The 23,197-nt window shown below is 38.3% G+C and overlaps 1 protein-coding gene across 1 annotated transcript in view; it reads right to left on the reverse strand.

The window, feature by feature from the left end:
- Positions 1-23,197, reverse strand: part of acss3 (acyl-CoA synthetase short chain family member 3) — a 50,753-nt gene that overhangs the window by 12,187 nt on the left and 15,369 nt on the right. The window contains exons 10-15 of the mRNA XM_056367282.1: positions 9,338-9,433; positions 9,006-9,069; positions 7,573-7,654; positions 7,104-7,226; positions 6,911-7,010; positions 6,531-6,706 (exon numbers count right to left, since the gene is read on the reverse strand). Coding sequence (XP_056223257.1) covers positions 6,531-6,706; positions 6,911-7,010; positions 7,104-7,226; positions 7,573-7,654; positions 9,006-9,069; positions 9,338-9,433 — 641 coding nt within the window. The remainder of the gene's footprint in view (positions 1-6,530; positions 6,707-6,910; positions 7,011-7,103; positions 7,227-7,572; positions 7,655-9,005; positions 9,070-9,337; positions 9,434-23,197) is intronic.

The following is a 23,197-nucleotide window of genomic DNA, read 5'->3' on the forward strand; positions in this document are numbered from 1 at the left end:
AAACAACATAGTATAGTAAGGCAAAAAAATGTCAAAAAACTTCATAGTATAATGAGGCATAAAAGGCCAAAAAACGACATAGGCAAAAAATTCTTTTAAAAATGTCATAGTATAGTATGGCATAAAACGTCATAGTATAATAAGGCATACAACGGCAAAAAACAACATAGTAAAGTAAGGCAAAAAAAATTGAAAACATGTCATAGTATAATGAGGCATATAACGTCAAAAAACGACATAAAAAAATATATCAAAATATAGTATAGTAAGGCAAAAAAATGTCAAAAAAAGTCATAGTATATTAAGGCATAAAACGTCATAGTATAATAAGGCATGAGACATAATAGTATAATAAGGCATAAAAGGCCAAAAAACAACATACTATAGTAAGGCAAAAAAGTTTTTTAAAAAATGTCGTAGTAAAGTAAAAAAAAATGTCAAAAAATGTCATAGTATAATAAGGCATACAACGGCAAAAAACAACTTAGTATAGTAAGGCAAAAAAAATTGAAAAAATGTCATCGTATAGTAAGGCAAAAAAATGTCAAAAAACTTCATAGTATAATGAGGCATAAAAGGCCAAAAAACTACATAGTATAGTAAGGCATAAAACGTCATAGTATAATAAGGCATATAACGGCAAAAAACAACATAGTATAGTAAGGCAAAAAAGGTCAAAAAACATCATAGTATAATAAGGCATAAAAGGCCAAAAAACAACATACTATAGTAGACAAACAATGTCATCGTATAGTAAGGCAAAAAAATGTCAAAAAAACTTCATAGTATAATGAGGCATAAAAGGCCAAAAAACGACATAGTATAGTAAGGCAAAATATTTTTTAAAAATGTCATAGTATAGTAAGGCATAAAACGCCATTGTATAATAAGGCATACAACGGCAAAAAACTACATAGTATAGTAAGGCAAAAAAAAAAAAAAAAAAAAATGTCATAGTATAATAAGGCAAAAAAGGCAAAAAACGACATAGTATAGTAAGGCAAATTTTTTTTTAAAAATGTCAAAGTATAGTAAGGCATAAAACGTCATAGTATAATAAGGCATATAAAGCCAAAAAACAACATAGTATAGTAAGGCAAAAAAATGTCAAAAAACTTCATAGTATAATGAGGCATAAAAGGCCAAAAAACGACATAGGCAAAAAATTCTTTTAAAAATGTCATAGTATAGTATGGCATAAAACGTCATAGTATAATAAGGCATACAACGGCAAAAAACAACATAGTAAAGTAAGGCAAAAAAAATTGAAAACATGTCATAGTATAATGAGGCATATAACGCCAAAAAACGACATAAAAAAATATATCAAAATATAGTATAGTAAGGCAAAAAAATGTCAAAAAAAGTCATAGTATATTAAGGCATAAAACGTCATAGTATAATAAGGCACGAGACATAATAGTATAATAAGGCATAAAAGGCCAAAAAACAACATACTATAGTAAGGCAAAAAAGTTTTAAAAAAAATGTCGTAGTAAAGTAAAAAAAAATGTCAAAAAATGTCATAGTATAATAAGGCATACAACGGCAAAAAACAACTTAGTATAGTAAGGCAAAAAAAATTGAAAAAATGTCATCGTATAGTAAGGCAAAAAAATGTCAAAAAACTTCATAGTATAATGAGGCATAAAAGGCCAAAAAACGACATAGGCAAAAAATTCTTTTAAAAATGTCATAGTATAGTATGGCATAAAACGTCATAGTATAATAAGGCATACAACGGCAAAAAACAACATAGTAAAGTAAGGCAAAAAAAATTGAAAACATGTCATAGTATAATGAGGCATATAACGTCAAAAAACGACATAAAAAAATATATCAAAATATAGTATAGTAAGGCAAAAAAATGTCAAAAAAAGTCATAGTATATTAAGGCATAAAACGTCATAGTATAATAAGGCATGAGACATAATAGTATAATAAGGCATAAAAGGCCAAAAAACAACATACTATAGTAAGGCAAAAAAGTTTTTAAAAAAATGTCGTAGTAAAGTAAAAAAAAATGTCAAAAAATGTCATAGTATAATAAGGCATACAACGGCAAAAAACAACTTAGTATAGTAAGGCAAAAAAAATTGAAAAAATGTCATCGTATAGTAAGGCAAAAAAATGTCAAAAAACTTCATAGTATAATGAGGCATAAAAGGCCAAAAAACTACATAGTATAGTAAGGCATAAAACGTCATAGTATAATAAGGCATATAACGGCAAAAAACAACATAGTATAGTAAGGCAAAAAAGGTCAAAAAACATCATAGTATAATAAGGCATAAAAGGCCAAAAAACAACATACTATAGTAGACAAACAATGTCATCGTATAGTAAGGCAAAAAAATGTCAAAAAACTTCATAGTATAATGAGGCATAAAAGGCCAAAAAACGACATAGTATAGTAAGGCAAAATATTTTTTAAAAATGTCATAGTATAGTAAGGCAAAAAACGCCATAGTATAGTAAGGCATAAAACGCCAAAAAACGACATAGTATAGTAAGGCAAAAAAAAAAAAAAAAAAAAATGTCATAGTATAATAAGGCAAAAAAGGCAAAAAAACGACATAGTATAGTAAGGCAAATTTTTTTTTAAAAATGTCAAAGTATAGTAAGGCATAAAACGTCATAGTATAATAAGGCATATAAAGCCAAAAAACAACATAGTATAGTAAGGCAAAAAAATGTCAAAAAACTTCATAGTATAATGAGGCATAAAAGGCCAAAAAACGACATAGGCAAAAAATTCTTTTAAAAATGTCATAGTATAGTATGGCATAAAACGTCATAGTATAATAAGGCATACAACGGCAAAAAACAACATAGTAAAGTAAGGCAAAAAAAATTGAAAACATGTCATAGTATAATGAGGCATATAACGCCAAAAAACGACATAAAAAAATATATCAAAATATAGTATAGTAAGGCAAAAAAATGTCAAAAAAAGTCATAGTATATTAAGGCATAAAACGTCATAGTATAATAAGGCACGAGACATAATAGTATAATAAGGCATAAAAGGCCAAAAAACAACATACTATAGTAAGGCAAAAAAGTTTTTAAAAAAATGTCGTAGTAAAGTAAAAAAAAATGTCAAAAAATGTCATAGTATAATAAGGCATACAACGGCAAAAAACAACTTAGTATAGTAAGGCAAAAAAAATTGAAAAAATGTCATCGTATAGTAAGGCAAAAAAATGTCAAAAAACTTCATAGTATAATGAGGCATAAAAGGCCAAAAAACTACATAGTATAGTAAGGCATAAAACGTCATAGTATAATAAGGCATATAACGGCAAAAAACAACATAGTATAGTAAGGCAAAAAAGGTCAAAAAACATCATAGTATAATAAGGCATAAAAGGCCAAAAAACAACATACTATAGTAGACAAACAATGTCATCGTATAGTAAGGCAAAAAAATGTCAAAAAAACTTCATAGTATAATGAGGCATAAAAGGCCAAAAAACGACATAGTATAGTAAGGCAAAATATTTTTTAAAAATGTCATAGTATAGTAAGGCATAAAACGCCATTGTATAATAAGGCATACAACGGCAAAAAACTACATAGTATAGTAAGGCAAAAAAAAAAAAAAAAAAAATGTCATAGTATAATAAGGCAAAAAAGGCAAAAAAACGACATAGTATAGTAAGGCAAATTTTTTTTTAAAAATGTCAAAGTATAGTAAGGCATAAAACGTCATAGTATAATAAGGCATATAAAGCCAAAAAACAACATAGTATAGTAAGGCAAAAAAAAGTCAAAAAACTTCATAGTATAATGAGGCATAAAAGGCCAAAAAACGACATAGGCAAAAAATTCTTTTAAAAATGTCATAGTATAGTATGGCATAAAACGTCATAGTATAATAAGGCATACAACGGCAAAAAACAACATAGTAAAGTAAGGCAAAAAAAATTGAAAACATGTCATAGTATAATGAGGCATATAACGCCAAAAAACGACATAAAAAAATATATCAAAATATAGTATAGTAAGGCAAAAAAATGTCAAAAAAAGTCATAGTATATTAAGGCATAAAACGTCATAGTATAATAAGGCACGAGACATAATAGTATAATAAGGCATAAAAGGCCAAAAAACAACATACTATAGTAAGGCAAAAAAGTTTTAAAAAAAAATGTCGTAGTAAAGTAAAAAAAAATGTCAAAAAATGTCATAGTATAATAAGGCATACAACGGCAAAAAACAACTTAGTATAGTAAGGCAAAAAAAATTGAAAAAATGTCATCGTATAGTAAGGCAAAAAAATGTCAAAAAACTTCATAGTATAATGAGGCATAAAAGGCCAAAAAACTACATAGTATAGTAAGGCATAAAACGTCATAGTATAATAAGGCATATAACGGCAAAAAACAACATAGTATAGTAAGGCAAAAAAGGTCAAAAAACTTCATATTATAATAAGGCATAAAAGGCCAAAAAACAACATACTATAGTAGACAAACAATGTCATCGTATAGTAAGGCAAAAAAATGTCAAAAAACTTCATAGTATAATGAGGCATAAAAGGCCAAAAAACGACATAGTATAGTAAGGCAAAATATTTTTTAAAAAATGTCATAGTATAGTAAGGCATAAAACGCCATTGTATAATAAGGCATACAACGGCAAAAAACTACATAGTATAGTAAGGCAAAAAAAAAAAAAAAAAAAAAATGTCATAGTATAATAAGGCAAAAAAGGCAAAAAAACGACATAGTATAGTAAGGCAAATTTTTTTTTAAAAAATGTCAAAGTATAGTAAGGCATAAAACGTCATAGTATAATAAGGCATATAAAGCCAAAAAACAACATAGTATAGTAAGGCAAAAAAATGTCAAAAAACTTCATAGTATAATGAGGCATAAAAGGCCAAAAAACGACATAGGCAAAAAATTCTTTTAAAAAATGTCATAGTATAGTATGGCATAAAACGTCATAGTATAATAAGGCATACAACGGCAAAAAACTACATAGTATAGTAAGGCAAAAAAAATTGAAAACATGTCATAGTATAATGAGGCATATAACGCCAAAAAACGACATAAAAAAATATATCAAAATATAGTATAGTAAGGCAAAAAAATGTCAAAAAAAGTCATAGTATATTAAGGCATAAAACGTCATAGTATAATAAGGCACGAGACATAATAGTATAATAAGGCATAAAAGGCCAAAAAACAACATACTATAGTAAGGCAAAAAAGTTTTAAAAAAAAATGTCGTAGTAAAGTAAAAAAAAATGTCAAAAAATGTCATAGTATAATAAGGCATACAACGGCAAAAAACAACTTAGTATAGTAAGGCAAAAAAAATTGAAAAAATGTCATCGTATAGTAAGGCAAAAAAATGTCAAAAAACTTCATAGTATAATGAGGCATAAAAGGCCAAAAAACTACATAGTATAGTAAGGCATAAAACGTCATAGTATAATAAGGCATATAACGGCAAAAAACAACATAGTATAGTAAGGCAAAAAAGGTCAAAAAACTTCATATTATAATAAGGCATAAAAGGCCAAAAAATGTCATAGTATAGTAAGGCATAAAACGTCATAGTATAATAAGGCATATGACGCCAAAAAAAAAAAAAAAAAAGCATAGAATAGTAGGGTAAAAAATTTTGAAAAAAACATCATAAGGCATAAAACACCAAAAAAACGACATAGTATAGTAAGGCATAAAATGACATAGCATAGAAAGGCAAAAAAGTTTGAAAAAATGTCACAAAAAACGACATACTATAGTAAGGTAAAAAAAATTGAAAAAATGTCATAGTATAGTCAGGCAAAAAAAATGAAAAAACGTCATGGTATAGTAAGGCATAAAACATCATAGTATAATAAGGGATATAACGCCAAAAAACGACATACTATTAAGGCAAAAAAAAGTCAAAAATCTTCATAGTATAATAAGGCATAAAATGCCAAAAAAAGACTACTATAGTAAAGCAAAAAAGTTTTTTAAAAAATGTCATAGTATAGTAAGGTAGCGCTCATCCTCTTCCCTGCAATTCCCAAGCGGAATGGAAACCGGAGCGGCTCGGTAGACTGTTGTTGTTGTTGTTGTTGTTGTATGTTTACATGATATACAATGTGCCTAAAACCTTGTATAATACCAAGAGGTCTTACATTTCAGTGGTCTAATGATGTCTCCATGCAAACCCTGTGTTTACACCTGTAAACAGAACTACTACATTAAGGCGTAGTGTTTCTCAATTTGTCATGTTCTCTTATGGGATCTTTGGCACCTGATCAGCAGAAAACTGAGTCGGTAACTATAAAGAGATGAAATCCCAAATGAGCTCTCAGTTGTATTTAATGAGTGCAGGGCCTGCTAATGCACCATCATTACTCACATTCTGAATTGCAAAACAAGCTTTACTCTCTTCTGAGCTACTGAAAATGTAAATGAGCAACTTTGCACAGGGGACAAAAAAAAACATTTTACTTTGCAACATTTAACTTTTTAAAAAATAATAATGCACAAAATATTTCCCTAAGGATTGTGTTGTACCTTGTAGGGCTTGCCATTGACCAGGTTGGCTAAAGAGGAGCGAGGGATCTTGCCAGAGCGCGTCTTCGGCAGTCCTCTGACAAAAAGCACTCTCCTGAAGGCAGCAACGGGTCCGATGGTGTTTCTCACAAGCTTCACCATCTCATTTATGATCTCCTCTTCATTTTTCTGCACACCTGAGACAAACAGGCACATACATGTAGATACAGTAAACAAAACACACACAGTTTTAATGCTACCTGGAGAATAATTTTCATTTCAACACAAAAAATGATTATAGTAATTTTAAAAAGTGTTTATAATACAAAAAAACTGTGGAAAACAATACTGGTGAGTGCTATCTAACTTTAAGGCTACATCATACATTTGACATGCCTCACCATTCTTGAGCACACACAGGGCCAAGGGAACGTGACCCTTCAGAGTGTCCTCCAGACCAACCACAGCACAGTCTCCCACTGCAGGGTGCTGCAGCACTGACTGCAAAACACATATATATATACATACGTGAGGATACCACAAAGAAGCGCTGGGGAAACATTCATGTCACCTCCTCTCTTATCGCTCTCCTACCTCCTCCAAAGCTCCAGCAGACAGCCTGTGACCTGCCACGTTGATGACATCATCAGACCGGGACATAATGTAAAGGAAGCCCTCCTCATCCACATATCCTGCATCCATAGTGTCATAGTAACCCTGATGGTGAAACAGCAAGGAGGAGGGTTGTTGCTATGTTACAGCATGATGTAGTAGCTAGAGAAGGTCACAGTCTATGGCTTCATAAATTGTAATTCATGAGGTCAGTTTTTTAATTCAGGTCCTCAGGCTGCAATGAAGGTTTTCAACACTAGAGGGCCACCTTTTACCACGGACTTCTCACTACCCATTCTACTTCCATTTTTTATCCAGTGTCATAAACACTTTATTGAGCAAATCTTCAAAGAAATACAACTGTTCTTAGATCAAATTCAAGCTTTTCTTTCACTATTTCACTATAAGTTATTTCATGTATAAATTGTTTAGAAATGATGACACAACTTACTGGGAACTTAGTGAAATAGAGCTCCTTGAACAGATCGTGGTTCTGCCAGAGTGACAACGCTGCTCCAGGTGGTAAAGGTAGTCTGAGGGGAGAAGTACAAATTTCATTTCATTTCAGGAAAAGTTAAATTCCATTATAACTCTTTTAACTATTTAACTCCACTTCTGATATATTAGCAAAACTAAAGGTGAGTCTATAACACAATAAATCAATTATGTTGATGTGCAGTGTATCAGATTTTCACTGCTAAAGCCATTAATACTTGTGAAGATGGATATTTCTTTGTTTCACTTCACTGCAGTAAGTCTAAACACTGCCAGGCTGTACTAGACTTTCACCACACCTCAACCGCACAAAGAGACCCAAACACACACACTCACGCACACACCCCACAGGGCAGACAGGGTTGCAAAGTCATTCGGTCTTTGTTTATCAAAGGACTACAAGCAATCCCGCTTCTCGATTAGTGTCTTAACCAAGACAGTTCCATTTCCCAGGTCTGAACCCAAAACGTGCTTCTGCATAGATTCATTCCACTACAAGCAGAATATTCAAATATACAACAAAAAAAAAATCTTATTTCTGATGCTGATTAGCTGTTGGACAAGAGTGATTAAAAAAAACAAAAAAAAAACATCCTTTCTGCTGCAGCAAAATCTGCAAAGAAAAACATATAGGATATAAGCTGTGCTACTAATGCACCAGTTTGGCTGCTTGCTTGCAAGCTCATCTTCTGCACAAAAAGCTCCACTTGAAACAATAAATGTGACTAAAATCAACATAAATCGATAAACTAATAAAATGCATTAACACAATATTTGCGAGGTCTAACACATTACAGGTCATTATGTCCTCTGCTCCCAGCAACCACACTATCTGTAATTACTGGATATGACCTTATGAAGCTGTTGTATAGCTTTTGAAAGAACGGGACTGGCACAGACTTCGTGGTGACTGGAGCCAAGTACAGTAACACAGCTGTTCCTGTCTGTTTACAGCTCTACCTGTCCTTATCCCTGGATGCACTCTATATGTGGATTCTTTGGAAATCCCCGTTGTTGGCACAGAGTCAAAACCAGCAGTTCCAAAGAACAAGGGAACAGAGTTGGAGAGTGATAACAGATAGGCAGCAGGCTGGACAATAAGGCAGCACAAAGGTCTGGGGGGGGGGGTTTGACTGCTGGAGCTTTTACTAAAGCAGCTGTCTTACCTAAAAACACACCCAATGCCTTCTACAACCTCAGCAAAAAAAAAAAAAACACTGAGTGAGGTTTGGAATTTGCCCAAAAGTGAATTATTAAGATTAATGACTGAAGGATTGAAGTTTAAATTTGATCAGTGTGAAAAACGCTTTTATTTCACATTGTAAAATGTGTGAGCAAGTGACAGAAGAAGATAAGCAGCTCACGCGATTGTAAACACACTCAGCTTACCTCACCACAATATTTCCCAGGGTTCTTGGCTTCACCTCCTGCAAGTCATCATCGATCACTGCGACTAGTGGGAAGGGAAGCGCACACAGTTCATATTCAGAGGTGGTGTATCACCCGCTGGCAAAAATATTAAAACACTGTGCAGGGAATTACAAGTTTTATCCTTTTTTGTTTTGGTTTATCTTTAGATATCTGTAACTGAGTGACAGCAAATTTAACTTAAACCCATTAAAATAACGAGAAAGATAGAAATACACATGCAAGAAGTTCGTGTTTATACACAGGAAAACGCTGGTTTGTGTTTAGTGTGTATATATTACTCTAACTCTTACCATTGTAACCTGGAACAGGTTTGCCCGCCTGGCCTGCAGGTGGCGTGAGTGAGTTCCCCAGACCAATACAGGAGGAGGTGATGGCTGAGCCAGTTTCTGATGAGAGAGACACAGACAAAGAGATTCTTAAAAAGTCATATCTGTGTGGGAGGTCCCTGAAGTTGAAGCCAAACACATGAGCCGCGAATCTGTGGCGTAATACGACAATTATGACAACCTTATTGTTTTCTGGATTTTCTGTGCTATATGCAAAAGCTAAATCTTCCAGTGGTGGGCTGATCAAAGGAGCTTGTGTGGTATTGGGTTGCATTCCTTCTGTAAGCAGCATTAACCTACATTATGCAAAAACTATGACAGCTCCTATGGGCTCTCCCCGACTCCACCGCTCAACTGTGCTCCACTTTACAGCAAAGACTCGCCTGTTTGTCAGCCCCCTACTCGCCCACCCAGTGAATGAATAACAGAATCGATGCAGCTCAGTAAGCAAGATTACATCTGTAATCACACGGCAGCAGACAGGGGGCCCAGGATCAGCATCTGTCTTCTATGTTTTAACTTAAGTTTGAAAACGCTGTGAAGAAATGCTCCCTGTTTCTCAGTCTGTCGGCGTAAACATAAGAACAATGATGCAGCTGAACGCTTCCATCTGTCCGTCATGTTTCTCTTTTACAACACAGCTGATGTATCACCTTACATTCACACAGTAGGTGACAGACGACACAAAAAAACCTCCAGCATCATGATTCCCATCATTTTTGCCTGTTTGCTTGTGGTTTTTCTTTATTGGTACATGCTGTTTGCATCTTATGGACTTTAATTTGCTGTTCAATTAAATACTAGATCTTTGACGGCATTTCCGAAACAGTCATCCCGTGGGATTAGTGATTCTTATTTATTTTACAAACAAGAGGCAGATTAATTACCTCATGTGCTGCAGTTTTCTTCACTAATATGCAAATGTATGCACAAGCCGTTCAAAAAGGTAATCAGATCATCTAGCAGGGAGTGCATGCAGTGTAAATCTGATGTTTCTGTATTGTTCTTAGGTTACTGCAACCTAAGAGTGTCATGCCATTTTCTTGTTAATATGCAAATGTATGCAGCAAGGTGCACTAAAGCAGAATTAGATCGTTTATTGGACATGGAGGAAGTAAACAGTCTCGGGCATTGAGTCTTCTAAGATATGCGGTCAGGTGTGTTGCCGGTGGGAGAAGTGCCTTGTCTTCTGAGAGGGCAAAAGCCAGTGGCAAAACATTCACAGCAGCAGCAGGCTCATTCAATACAACAGTGATTTGAGGCAGCTTTGAGTCCTCATTAAACCTGGAGGGAAAGCTGCAGTAGCATTAGACTTTACCAGGGTTACATACCTGTCAGCTAGACAGAAAGCCTGGGCTGCAGTGAGAACCTGATCACCACAATTAAAGGGACAAATCGGAGTGCCACTCATAGAAATAAAGGGTATTACTAGTCAAATGTGCCCCTGAGGTAGCATTAAATTTCAACATGCTTGAGGCAGTGTCAGATTTTGGGATAAGGAGCCTCAATCCATGAGATCCCCACAGAGTTCTTTTCGGAAAAAGGAAGAGCAGGATGTTCAGAACATGATGTCCCAAAGAAAGATGTGAGGGACACGAGATCAACGTGGACCCAGACACAAATCATCCCCGGCTCCTTGCTGAGCTTCCAGTTCTATCGACTGAAGTGGATACAGACAGTGTCTTCCCTCTACTACTAATCAAACAAGTGCAAACAGATATAGACCTGCTTCCAACTCCAGCACAGCAGGCTTCAAAGACATGAGCTCAGGGGCAGGAGGTTGCTGTTGGTTGAGGAAGGGATTAAGTTAGCAAATGAAGATGGGGGGGGGGGGGGGGGTTAACACATTAGCCAACCGCAGCGGCCTCTGAACTGGCAACCACGTACGCCTCATTCATCAGTGGCAGGTTAGCCACTCCCTGCAGGGTTCAAAGCCCCATCAGTGTCAGTAGAGACGGTGCTCAGCACCAATGATGGAAGAAAAAAAAAAAGAAAAGATTTTTTATGCCTTCGGGGGGGCTGTTAGTCCCACTCACCTTGTCAGAGAGCAGGGTCACGACAGGGTGATGACAGACCCCCTGTTGCCCTTCGCTTTCCCCTCAGGTGTGTAGCAACACACTTGTCCTTGCACTACATTTATGGCCATCACATAATCCCAACAGAAGCAGAGCAAAGGGGAAATACAGTAACTTGTAAAACAGAAGCTAATAAGTTTCTTGGCGTAGAGTTCCAAATTTAGTATTGATACTTTGTGATTGGTGGAACATTTGAATGATCAGTTATAAGTTATGGCTCTTTTACCTTATGCAAAAATAATTAAAAATCAAGTGAACTTAATTACATATTAATATAAAGTTAAATGATCAATAGCTAATCAAACTACATGATAATGTACCTAGACATTGTCCTATCCAGTGTTAATGACAAGCCAGTACTGGGCCAACCAATATATCAGTCTGACCCTGAAGGACGCTGTAAGGGTCCTTTAAAAGCTTGACGGAATTGCACGTCAATTAAAGCTCGCCACGACCACTGAACCGTGTCAGCACGAGGGGAGTGTTTAAACCTGGCTGTTTACAGCTGGAGCCGCGGCGCTCGCTGGCGGCGATTCAGGCCCAGAGAGTAAATTCAAAAACACAAATGAAAAAAGACAGTATAATTGGACCTTGACATTTTACAAGGCATACAGGAAGACAGGACTGGCTGTGCTGCTCTCAGGCATGAAATTAAACCTTTACAAAAGCAAAGATTTTCTAAATGATAATTAGCTGCATCACTAAAACATTCTGTCCTTGCATTTACATGAAGGACGGCAAAGATGACAAGAAACAGAACTCGGCTTCTTAAAGCTGAGTCAGATGTTTACAGATAACTCCTAAAGGTTCGCTCCTCGGCCCCGAATGCGACGGCATAATAGATCGTAGCACAGCAGCTGCTGCCTGTTTACATTCTTCCACCCTGCAGCTCAGAGAGAGCACATACAAAAATGATTAGAACAGCTCTAAAACATGACGTTTATCTGGAGACATATCTGACAGTCTGACATTTTGAACATGCTACAGGAGCTGCAGCAAATTAAGCAAGTGTTTTCAGATGTTGAGGTGGAAGTACGGCTATTGACATTCAGCACTGTGATCAACTCCACTTAAATAACTCAACAGTATCAAAAATGAGCATCTTCCCACGGGGACAACATCTCATCAGAGGAGTAATCTGTGCAAAACATATCTATTTAAGGGTCAAGTTAGAAAAATAACCTTCCTGGAGCTAAAACAGACAAAAGTAGATCCATCGCTGCTATTCTGGTCACACTGAGCAGAGAAGATTAAATATGCCGGATGAGAAAGGTAGACAGCACAGGCTGGGGAGACAGGTGAATGAACACTAGAAGAGAGAGAGGAGGAGTAAAAACATTGTTTGGGGGCTTGAGATGATCTCACACACACACACACACACACACACACACACACACGCATCCATACTCAAGCTGTGTGGCTGCCTATCTGCGTGTCTGACTGACTGCTGATGTGAGTGTTTGGCAAACACACACATACACACCTAAGTATCAGTCTTCCCCCTACTCCCACCTCAGTCTTTCCCTTTTCGTTTGCTCCTTCTTGCTCCCTCGCGCTCTCTTTGCCTCTGTACACAAACAAATCAATCTTCCTTCGACCTGTTGGAGATGAGCTTGGCTAGTGAGAGGCATTTTGAGTGTGATGAATGGGTTGCGGGCGAGGGAGGGGAGGGGGGTTGTTTGGAGGATGTGTTGGAATAGCGGGAATGGGCGATTTGGTGGCGCCTTTTCAGCTGAGAAGGTGCTATTGAACAGCCGAGCTCATTATGAGCTGCTTGGAGGGAAACTGCTGTTCAGGAAAACAAAGATGGCTCTCTGATCCTGCTCTCTGTCTTTTCCTCTCTCTGCAGATCCCCTACTTCTTTCTTACACAGATGAAATAGCTGTCTTCTCCTATAACAATGTAACCCTGCGCTTCCTCTCCATCTGTAGGGTGTGCACAAAAGATACTGGCTGAAGGGCGACAATGGGCGTGATCAATGTTACAAAATGAAAGCAGCACGGTCATTACTCAGGTGTTATCTTTTTGCATCATTGCAAAATATGCTGATTCACAGAATTAAAAATAGAAAATACATCAGAGTTGAGAGTGTAGACCAACTACAATATTTGTTTGGTTCCCTTTAGTAATTCACAATCTGGAAAGTGGCAATGGTACAGCTATAACTATACATATTAATAGGGATGTCCAGACCTGATTTCAAAGATCAGTATCAATGCCGATCAAGGCAATTTTTATCTGATCTGTATTGGCTGTATTGAGCACGAACCTAAGCCCGATCCTTTCTTTTTTTTCTTAACGTCACCTGTCACGCGGGTGTTTAGAAGGAGAGCAAAATTTGTGGCAGGATGTGGCTAAATGTCTGCGGAGTGGAAATATTTCAAAATGGAAAGCGAAAGCAGCCACTCGTTACATCTGCAATGTGAGCATTTCGCCAGGCGGTAGTAACAGAGCTGCGTTCAACACTACAGCATCTACAAAACAAACCCTCTGCGGAATACAGCGAGTTCACTCAGGTAACTCAGGCAAAAGCTGCACCGAGGCAAAACACGCTGGAGGATACTTTTAGAAGGACAGACAAATTTCCTGGAGACAGTAGGAGACGGTGTCATCTCACAACATTATTAAACAAAAAAGGGACAATAAAACCAAAATAAAACCAAGATGAGAGCTTAAATGCAGAGTAGTCAGTATGTGTTTTGACATCCACACATTTTTCAATAACTCCATTATTCTGCATTTGAAAACAATCAGTGATTGTGACGATAAATTGCCATATTTCAGCTTTAATTTCTGAGTTGAATTATCGTGCGCTATGTGTAATAGCAATTAGCGTGAATGAAAATATTGGAGCATTTAGCTTCTAAAGGGACAGATACTTCCCTTACTTTACAGCCTGTATCCACTGCCCCAAAGTGATAAACTGTTAATGCAGGTTTAAATCTGAAAATCATCATTTAATATTTTCCTATAAAATGTATTGTACTGGGCTACAGACCAAAATAAAACAGGAAGTGTGTTACTGTCCAAATATTCATGAGTAAGTGAGTAAAACCTGATTTGAAGGCAGCCATTTATCTGACAGACTGTTGAATGTAGCTGCCACATTGAAAAGTTAAAATTAGGTGTCAGGTAAATGTTGCCGCTTGCACCTGGTGCCTGATGGCAGGTCTCTACATCCTTCTCCTCGTTTGACAGGTTTTTATTTAGACCGTTTCATTTATTTGATCTTATTTTTTTTTTTTTTTTACTTCCTCTGTGTCATGTTCTTTTTGCCTCGTCTGGTTTTATTTCTTTTTATGAAGTACTTTATAAAATCCTTAAGTGAAGTGCTTTATGGATATAGTTTCTTATTATATTCTCCTAACCTGCATTAATGTTCACCTTGGAGCACAAATGCAAAGTAAAAACAAAACCTACAACTTTGTCACCGAGTTCTTCAGTCTGTCACAGAGACATTTGGAGGGTTAGAGAGGGACGCCAATTCTCACCTACAAAGAAACGCTTGTCACTTAACGTGTCAGGCGCAGTAAACAATAACCATGTGAGAAATAGCCGAGGGGGTGCTTTCAATACATCATATATATGCACAGCAGAGCTCATGGTTGTCCTGGCGATGTGTGGTTGCTGGGGTAACTCGGTCAGGAGCTAAACAAGATAGTCGACCCGAGGTCATTTGAAAAGACGGTGTGGCGTAGGAGGATGAAAGGATGAGAACAGACATACAGAGAGAATAGATTGCAAGCTGCTTGGACGGACTGAAATATAAATTTTTTTTCCCACATTGATTTATTTCATAATACATGTTTCAGTTTTTCTTGCTTCAGAGAAAGTCAGGACTTCATCTACCTCATGCAGTAGCACCTCATATAAAATGGTTGTGAAAACACTGAAATTTTGAAAGAATAGGAATTAATGAATAATACCTTTACAGCAGATATTCTCGCATCAAAACAAAATGTGTCTCACTTTAAAGACAAATGGGCATTGTCTGTTTTTTTTCCTGCTTTTTCCTCTAAGAATTTGGGTCCACGAATGAGTGAAAGCTCAATCTTACTACAAACCTGTGGGATTAGTTCTGCGTTCTGCGATTAGGTCTGTGTTGGACAATGTAGCTTAGGCTGCTCAGACTAAGACCATAATTGGCAGTCTGCTGAGGAGCCCCACACACACACACACACACACACACACACACACAGGTAGAGCCCAAAGGGTTGGTTAGCCAAGCCCTTCTGATTGGGCTGAATGTGAAAATGAAGGAAAATAACAAGACAGAGGAGGGAATGTAAAATGCGTGGGGAATAAGAACATGTTGCAGCAACTGCAAAAAGGTTGGTGATGCCACCCACCAGACAGACATGAAAGAAAGATGAGCAATCAAGTATAACGTGCACGCACACACACATCTGCACGTGCTCTCCCATTTAGACTCTTCAAGGGACAATTTCATTCCATCAGCTAAAAACATTGCCTCCCTTATCACTTTTGAGACAGCTCGGCTCATTCCCTCAGAGCTAAGTTTATGCATACAAATTCACTACTTAACTTGCTAATGAAAGACCTCCGTCTTGTGCCTCAGAAACCTCAGCAGACAAATGCTACAATGGCTAGGAATGAATGTCAGACGAATTCCCAGGTTAGTGAGGCGATGACAGCAGCAGCCCCCCCCCCCCCAGTAAACAACGAGGTAACACAAACATGGCATCTCGGCTCTCGGAGATGTAATTACATGAGCCACAACATCTGCGCTACTGTTTCTGCAGCCATCTAATGAGGCCGAGTGAACGACGGCAGCTCCTTTTTTTTTTTTTCTTTAGGGTGCTTGGTGTTGAATGATACGAGGCACAAAGCCAACGCTCCCACGCGTCTCCCAAAGGTGGGCAACTGAGCACGAGGGTGACACGACTCAGGAACAATTTACTGAAAAGAGACGTATTCTGATTTGTGTTGGTTTTCTGTTGTTGTGTTTTTAAAGGAGAAGCTGAGGGACCAGTCTATACGCAGATAAGTGGTGGGAAGGAATACCAATGAGGCGAGGGCTCTTTTACAATTCTACTTTAAGCCTTTAACCTAGAGGTGGGGATTTGCTCTCCTTCAGCCGGAAGAACACCCGTGAAGTTGCAGATGTCAGGAGATAAGGTCGGGGTCGCAGCACTTAAATTATTGATGAAGATGTTGGATGGGGCTGAGGTCGGAGTTCTGTAAAGGCCAGGCAAGTTCTTCCACAACAAACTTGTAGAACCTTTTCTTTATGGCGTGGCACAGGGTACTGTCATGTTAAACCAGGAAGAGACCTTCCCCAACCTGTTGCCACAAAGTTGGAAACACACACACACACATCATCCGCATCACTGCATAAAAACAGCCTCAGACCAAAAGCACACAACAGAATATAGACAGTGTATCGACACACTATACATACATATAGTGCAGGCTTCCAGCTGTACAGTGGGGGAATGTAGCATCATTCTGCTTGTGTCACTTGCTGGAAATCAATTTGCATATATGAATTGAAATGGCACATTATATGTGCAAATTATGAAGAGTTACGAACAGACACCGTTTACTGCACAAAGTAGAAATGAGATTTTGATGTGTACCTCATCCCTGCTAAAAAAGATTACAGAAGGTAATTTACACACTGGACACATGTTGGATGGTGCCTCTTTTCTGAATGTGTTAAAATATAAAAACAGCTGAAGTTAAACCTCAAGAGTGAGAATTCACACCTTCGATATGAGTACTTGACATAAATACAGCTCAAATTATTCAATCCTTTTTTCCACTGATATCTTTTTCTAAAATAATCCGACTTCAACAATGACTGCAAGTTCTAAACGAAACCTCTTTTGTCAACTTTAAAATAAGCCATCGCAAAACCTACTTCTCTGCATCATTTACAATGCTTTATATTCTGCATCAAAGTAAAAGCACAGACTCAGGTATGATTGGGGTACAACAGAGAAGTTAATAAGCTAACCTCATGTAAAAGATATCCTGCAGGTGCTGGTATATTCAAATTTAAAATCCACGCTGCAGAGGTTATATTCCTGTTGAGCGCTTCAGTTTCAGGTTAAGAACCCTTATTAACCCCCGATCCAGTGTAGTGTAGTGTAGTGTAGTGCCTTCTGTCTGCTGAGTTACTGAAGGCTGGGCACTTAAAAGCCTGTTTTTCTTCGGTGTTATTTTCAAAGAGGCTGTAAAGGTCTGTTCACAGACCGTCTGAAAGTCTGACTATTTTCCAACAAGGGGAGAAAAAACAACCCTGTGTTAGCGCTGCATTTGGCAAAGGCCAGAGGGAGAAACTGTCCATTCTACAATTTATTTTACAAGACAAATGCTTTGAGGAGGCCCAGTCCACTTCTTTTTTTTTTTAAAGATAATTCCATTCTGTGTATAAAGGCATCTGCTGTCTGTCAGAGAGAGTCAGAGAAACAAAGACAAACTGAGAGAGACAGTCAGGCAGCGACAGAGAGACACACAAATACCTGAAACACTACTATAAGTCCATTCGCTCACTGGTGAAGCAGCCAAACCCTACCAACTGGAAACACACATTTGTTGCCAGGCAACACCAGTGACATCAGCAACCCTCATCACCCCCCTCCATCCTCTGCCAATGGCACTTGGGCTTAAAATAGCGCCACAGATTATTATCAGGCTTCAAAATGGCAGGCTTTTTTTTTTCATATGCACATAAGTGAAAGTGAGCCGGGCTGCCGCTGGCTTCAGGTGGCTCCAGGGTGACGAGACAAGCATGTGTGCATGTGTGTGTTGGGCGAGTGTGGGTTAGTAGGGGGTTTTAATTTACAGTGCATTCAGATCCCTTCACTTTTTGCACATTTTGTTGTGTAGCAGCCTCATTTCCCTCATACATCTCCACTCAGTACTCCAAAGCAAAAACTTGAATTTTTGATTTTTTTTTTGATGATTTATTAAAAAGGAAAAACTGAAATATCACATTGACATAAGTTTTCAGACCCTTTACTCAGTACTCAGTTGAAGCAGCTTTGGCAGCCTCAGTCTCTGGGTTTTGCACACCTGGATTTGGGGATTTTCTGGCATTCTTCTCTGCAGAGCCTCTCAAGCTCCATCAGGTTGGAAAGGGACCATCAATGGTGGTCATTTTCAGCTCTCTCCATAGATGTTTAATTGGGTTCATGTCAGGGCTCTGGTTAAGGGTTGTCGCTAAGCCACTCTTGTGATGTCTTGGCTGTGTGCTGAGGGTTGTCATCCTGTTGGAAGGTGAAGCTTTCCATCAACCCTGACCAGTGTCCCTGTCCCTGCCGCTGAGGCATGATGCTGCCGCCACTGTTGAGATAGAATTGGGCAAGAGATGAGCGGTGCCTGGTTTCCTCCAGATATGACGCTTAGAATTGAGGCCAAACACAGAATCTTGTTTCTCACAGTCTGAGGGTCCTTTAGGTACTTTCACTGAGCACAGGCTTCCCTCTGGCCACTCAGCCATGAAGTCCAGATCGGTCAGTGATGGTTGTCCTTCTGGAAGTTTCTCCCATCTAAGAATTATGGCGGCCACTGTGCTCTCGGGAACATTCAATGCAGCAGAAATCTTTTTTTGTAGCCTTTCTCAGACACAATCTTGTCTCTGAGCTCTGCAGGTAGTTCGTTACACATTATGGCTTACAATTTTAGCAAGAGGCTGCAACATGAAATGTGAAAAACTATATATGTATATGTGTAGGTGTGTGTGCATGTGAAAGAAGCATATAAACAAATAATATAAAGGCGGTGAAGGTAAAGGGGGAGAGATGGAGCTGAAGGAGAGGGTTAGTGTGCAGTGGTTAGAGTGTGCAGGTGAGAAAAAGGAATGAGGTGTCACGTCTGGGCTGATGAGACGGGGTGAATCAGTACATCAGATTACGGCGGCAGTCTGAGAAATGATTGCGTCCACTGCACATGGGAATAACGAGCGAAACCAAATCGCTTCTGCTCTGCATCAGGAAACTCATCTCGCGAAGCTCTCCAGAGTAAAAACTAATCACAAACTAAACTGGTCAAATTAGTTTGATTCTCATCTGTGAGCTTGTTAAGCACAAATAAATATTTCCAGTAAAGAATGTGTAAAATTGGCTCTGCACTCGATTTATGATAAAAAAAAATTTTTAAAAATATGTTTGACAAATTAAAACCAGCAGGTGTTATGCTAAATTATTGATCTGGATATACATTGTACAGAAATGCCCCTGAAAGACATGCTTCAGCACAGGACGCTGCCTCTCTCCATCACACCAGCACAGCAAACTGCCTGTTTTGTGTCAGCTCCTTTCATTTTTCCAACCGGGCTCTTCTGCAGATCTAACGAGAGCTCCGCTAGGAAGGAGAGAGCGCCGCCGGCTCTGTTGTGTGATGCGACTGTTTACCAATCAGCAGTGATACACAGCTGGCTGCAAGGTAGGGGAAGCCTCCAGGGGATGGATGGGAGGATGATACGAACCAAAACCCCAAGCTGTTTTTAATCTTTTCAGAGCTATCCGCCTGGCAATGAACTGTTTCCACTATAGGGGGATGATGTCAAAGATAATGAATTGGATTACGCATTTTTCAACCAGGAGCTGTAAAAAAACATGCTCTGTTTGATAAATAAAGAGTTGTACAGTGATGATACAGCAGCTTTTCACTGAGCAGCAGGAGGACACACTTTAAAAGTCTGTCAGAGCGAAGCGTCTGGAGTAGTGGCTTTAAAGCATGTCATCAAAAATAAAATCCAGTGACCAATATTTTATTTTATTCATTGTTAATTTATCCGATTCGTTCTGCATACAGTGAACTGCCTCACCTACTCGGAGCTGTGAAAGCCAAAACGTAAGTAACCTTGATTGTCTGTGCTACATCTCAGAGGATCCTTGTTTTCCTTCCTTCCAACAATAAAACATTTATACATTTGAAAATAACCTTGAGTAACTTTTTCATCTCACACAAACATTTGTAATGTACTTTCCCACTTCCTCTAGGTATTCACTCTCAAGGTCACCCCAAACCAAAAGCTACGTTTCAACATCAAATCGCTCTGATCCTCTCTTCTGAGTGATCGAATAAGAAAATATATATAGCAGATTTCAGGTAAAGCAAATCCCAGAGCGTTGAATGGTCGGTCCAGGTGGGTGGGGCTTCGGGCGTGGCTGAGAGCGGTGACTGCTTTGCTGTGACATCACAAAGCTAAGGAAGTCCTGACAGCTCGTTTTAAGACAGAGTCTCTGAATACAGGCTGTGAGCATTTCTCTGTGGACTGAGCGCTTTGATACTTTCACAGTATTAATACAGAAGCTAGACCTGCTTTATAAATGAAAACACACAAGGAAATCTCACTTTATACAATATGGGACCTTTAATAAATCTAGATAGGGAAATTACACTACTTTAAAATTCTGGCTTGCCGTTCTCTTGAACTACTCTTCCCATCATTGCTCATGGTGCCTGTTTTTTTCACCATTGATTTGAGCTTTCAGCTGTTGAATATAACATTGCAGGATTAAACACACAGAGCTGGAAATATTAATGAACAACTGGAGTGGTGATCCATTTTGCAGGTGACTATAAAAATCAAAGCCCTGCTGTATAAGTGGAAGGACGGATCTATCAATATTTATAGATGAAAACTGTGTGAGACAGTGACTTAAAAAGACACCGTCACAAGTTTGAAAAATGACTTGCCTCTCAGCTGGAAGACAGAAGATGCAAACAAACTTTGCTTTTTAGGTGTTTTGACTATAATGAGCTTCTCAAGGAGGAGTCTGTCTCTCCTTTCTGTGATGCTCATTTTGGAGTAAACAAGCCTTGAATGCTAAACTGCTTTCCAATGGCCAAGTTGCATCTCTTTTGCTGAGAAGGGGAAGATGAAGAGGAGTTGTCAAGGCACTGGCATTGCTAAAAGTTGCTTGATCGATGTTCTGTCTTCAAGGGGACGGTCGAACGGTGCAGCATGACACTCCCAGCAGGGTGAGTCAGGAACTCAGTACAGGCAGGAGGAAACCGTATACACACACTTTTCTTGGGCACTGAGTACACTTTTTTTTTTTTTTTACTGGCATTTGATAGATGCTGTCAATATAAAAATACTGATAAATTTGAACTGCATCATACCCAGCATTATAGGATCACACTGCATGAGGGTTTTTGAAAACGCGTCACTAAGTGATCAAAGTCCCCCCTCGAGCAAGAAGAGGTTAAAATCACGAATTCATGGTGATATTGAAAGAATGACGTAATATTTGTCATCCATTTTTATACTACAAGTTTTATGCACACATGCATAAGTTATATCAGGCTATGGCAACACCTCTGGGTATGATAAATTAATTGTTGGTTTGGGTGTTAAAAAGATAGAATACCTGCAGCCGACTGTGACCGCTGCAACAATTCGGATGAGAAAAAGGTGTGGCTGGAAAAAGCAGGTGAGCTTAAGATAAATAAACTGTGAAAAGTTGCTTGGTTCCTTCTGTAACTTCAGAAAGAAATTACAAACTATGGTTGTTTTAATGAATATGTATAACATGGCATAGTATATTTCCCCCCCCCATCCATCTTTTCCACCCACACATTGGAAGTCAAACTGCCTGAGACACACAAAGAGAAAGCAAGTGAGAAGTGGAGTGACCCACTCTACCGTGAAAAAGTGGAGAACACATTTGGATTGCAGCCCTGGCCGCCAGCTGCCAGTTATTGAGTTTAGCAGGGGGTGAAGAATCCAATGGGATTTACACATCTAGACAGAAATCAAGAGGGCGCCAGAGGTTTTTCTCCAAACTCAATAAATCACCTGACTCGGGTAGCCACAAAGTGTGGCAGGATTTCGTTTGGTGTGTGTATGTGTGTGTGTGAAGGAAAGAAAGGAAGCGAGATCCAAACCTTACTGTGCTAAAAACTCCCGGGTGTTCAAGTAGAATTAAATGTTATCTAACAAACACTGAGGCTACAGAGAGAAAGCTGTGAATCAGCAGCTCTGTTCAACACATCCAGGAGGGGTGAAACTTTGTTCTAGTCCAACCACCTGCACTGCCAGTCCCACACAATCGAAGCCGGAGCTACAGGTAGAGAGCTTTGGGATGTAATATACATAACAGTGTAAACAACTAAATCACACAGCACCAAAAGGCTTGCAAATGTCATAATCTTGTGTTTACCTGTGTGCACGGCTGCTCATTCTAAACCCTCCAACTCCCACACTGCTCATGCGAATAGTAAATGCTCTTCCAAAAGCCTTATGCAACAAAAGACCAGTGTATGCGTGTTTCAACTGAGCACAGTAATACAGCAGAGAAAGAATTCACTGCCATGATTGAACTTCAACAAAATTGATTTTCACTGTATAAACCCGCTGCTAAACTGCTGTGTCCTAATTCAGAGGCTGGATGGACACCAGTCAGGAAGGTGTCACTGCAAACCAGACCGAACCTGTGGCTCTTCCCCCAAATGAGATCTAGTATATTTTCACAAAGACCAAAACTATCGGTGCATCTATGTAGTCCGCGTCTTAAAACAGTAAATATGGCCAAGTTTCCCACCAAAAATGTATGACCTTTGAACTGGGAATCGGCATGTAGCCTGCAGTGGGATCAGCAATTCAAACTCAAGAGACTGAATTGATCAATCACATTTCTGAAATATTGCAGTATTGAGCTGTTCACACTACCGTTGAGCCTGGACAGACCAATCAGCCAAGTGGGCTAATCTTCTCTTGGATCAGAGTGTGCTGCCTATACAAACTCAAGGTCGATGCATTTCCAACAGC

The sequence above is a fragment of the Seriola aureovittata genome, chromosome 22 (genome assembly GCF_021018895.1).
Source record: "Seriola aureovittata isolate HTS-2021-v1 ecotype China chromosome 22, ASM2101889v1, whole genome shotgun sequence".
NCBI classification, from domain to species: domain Eukaryota; kingdom Metazoa; phylum Chordata; class Actinopteri; order Carangiformes; family Carangidae; genus Seriola; species Seriola aureovittata.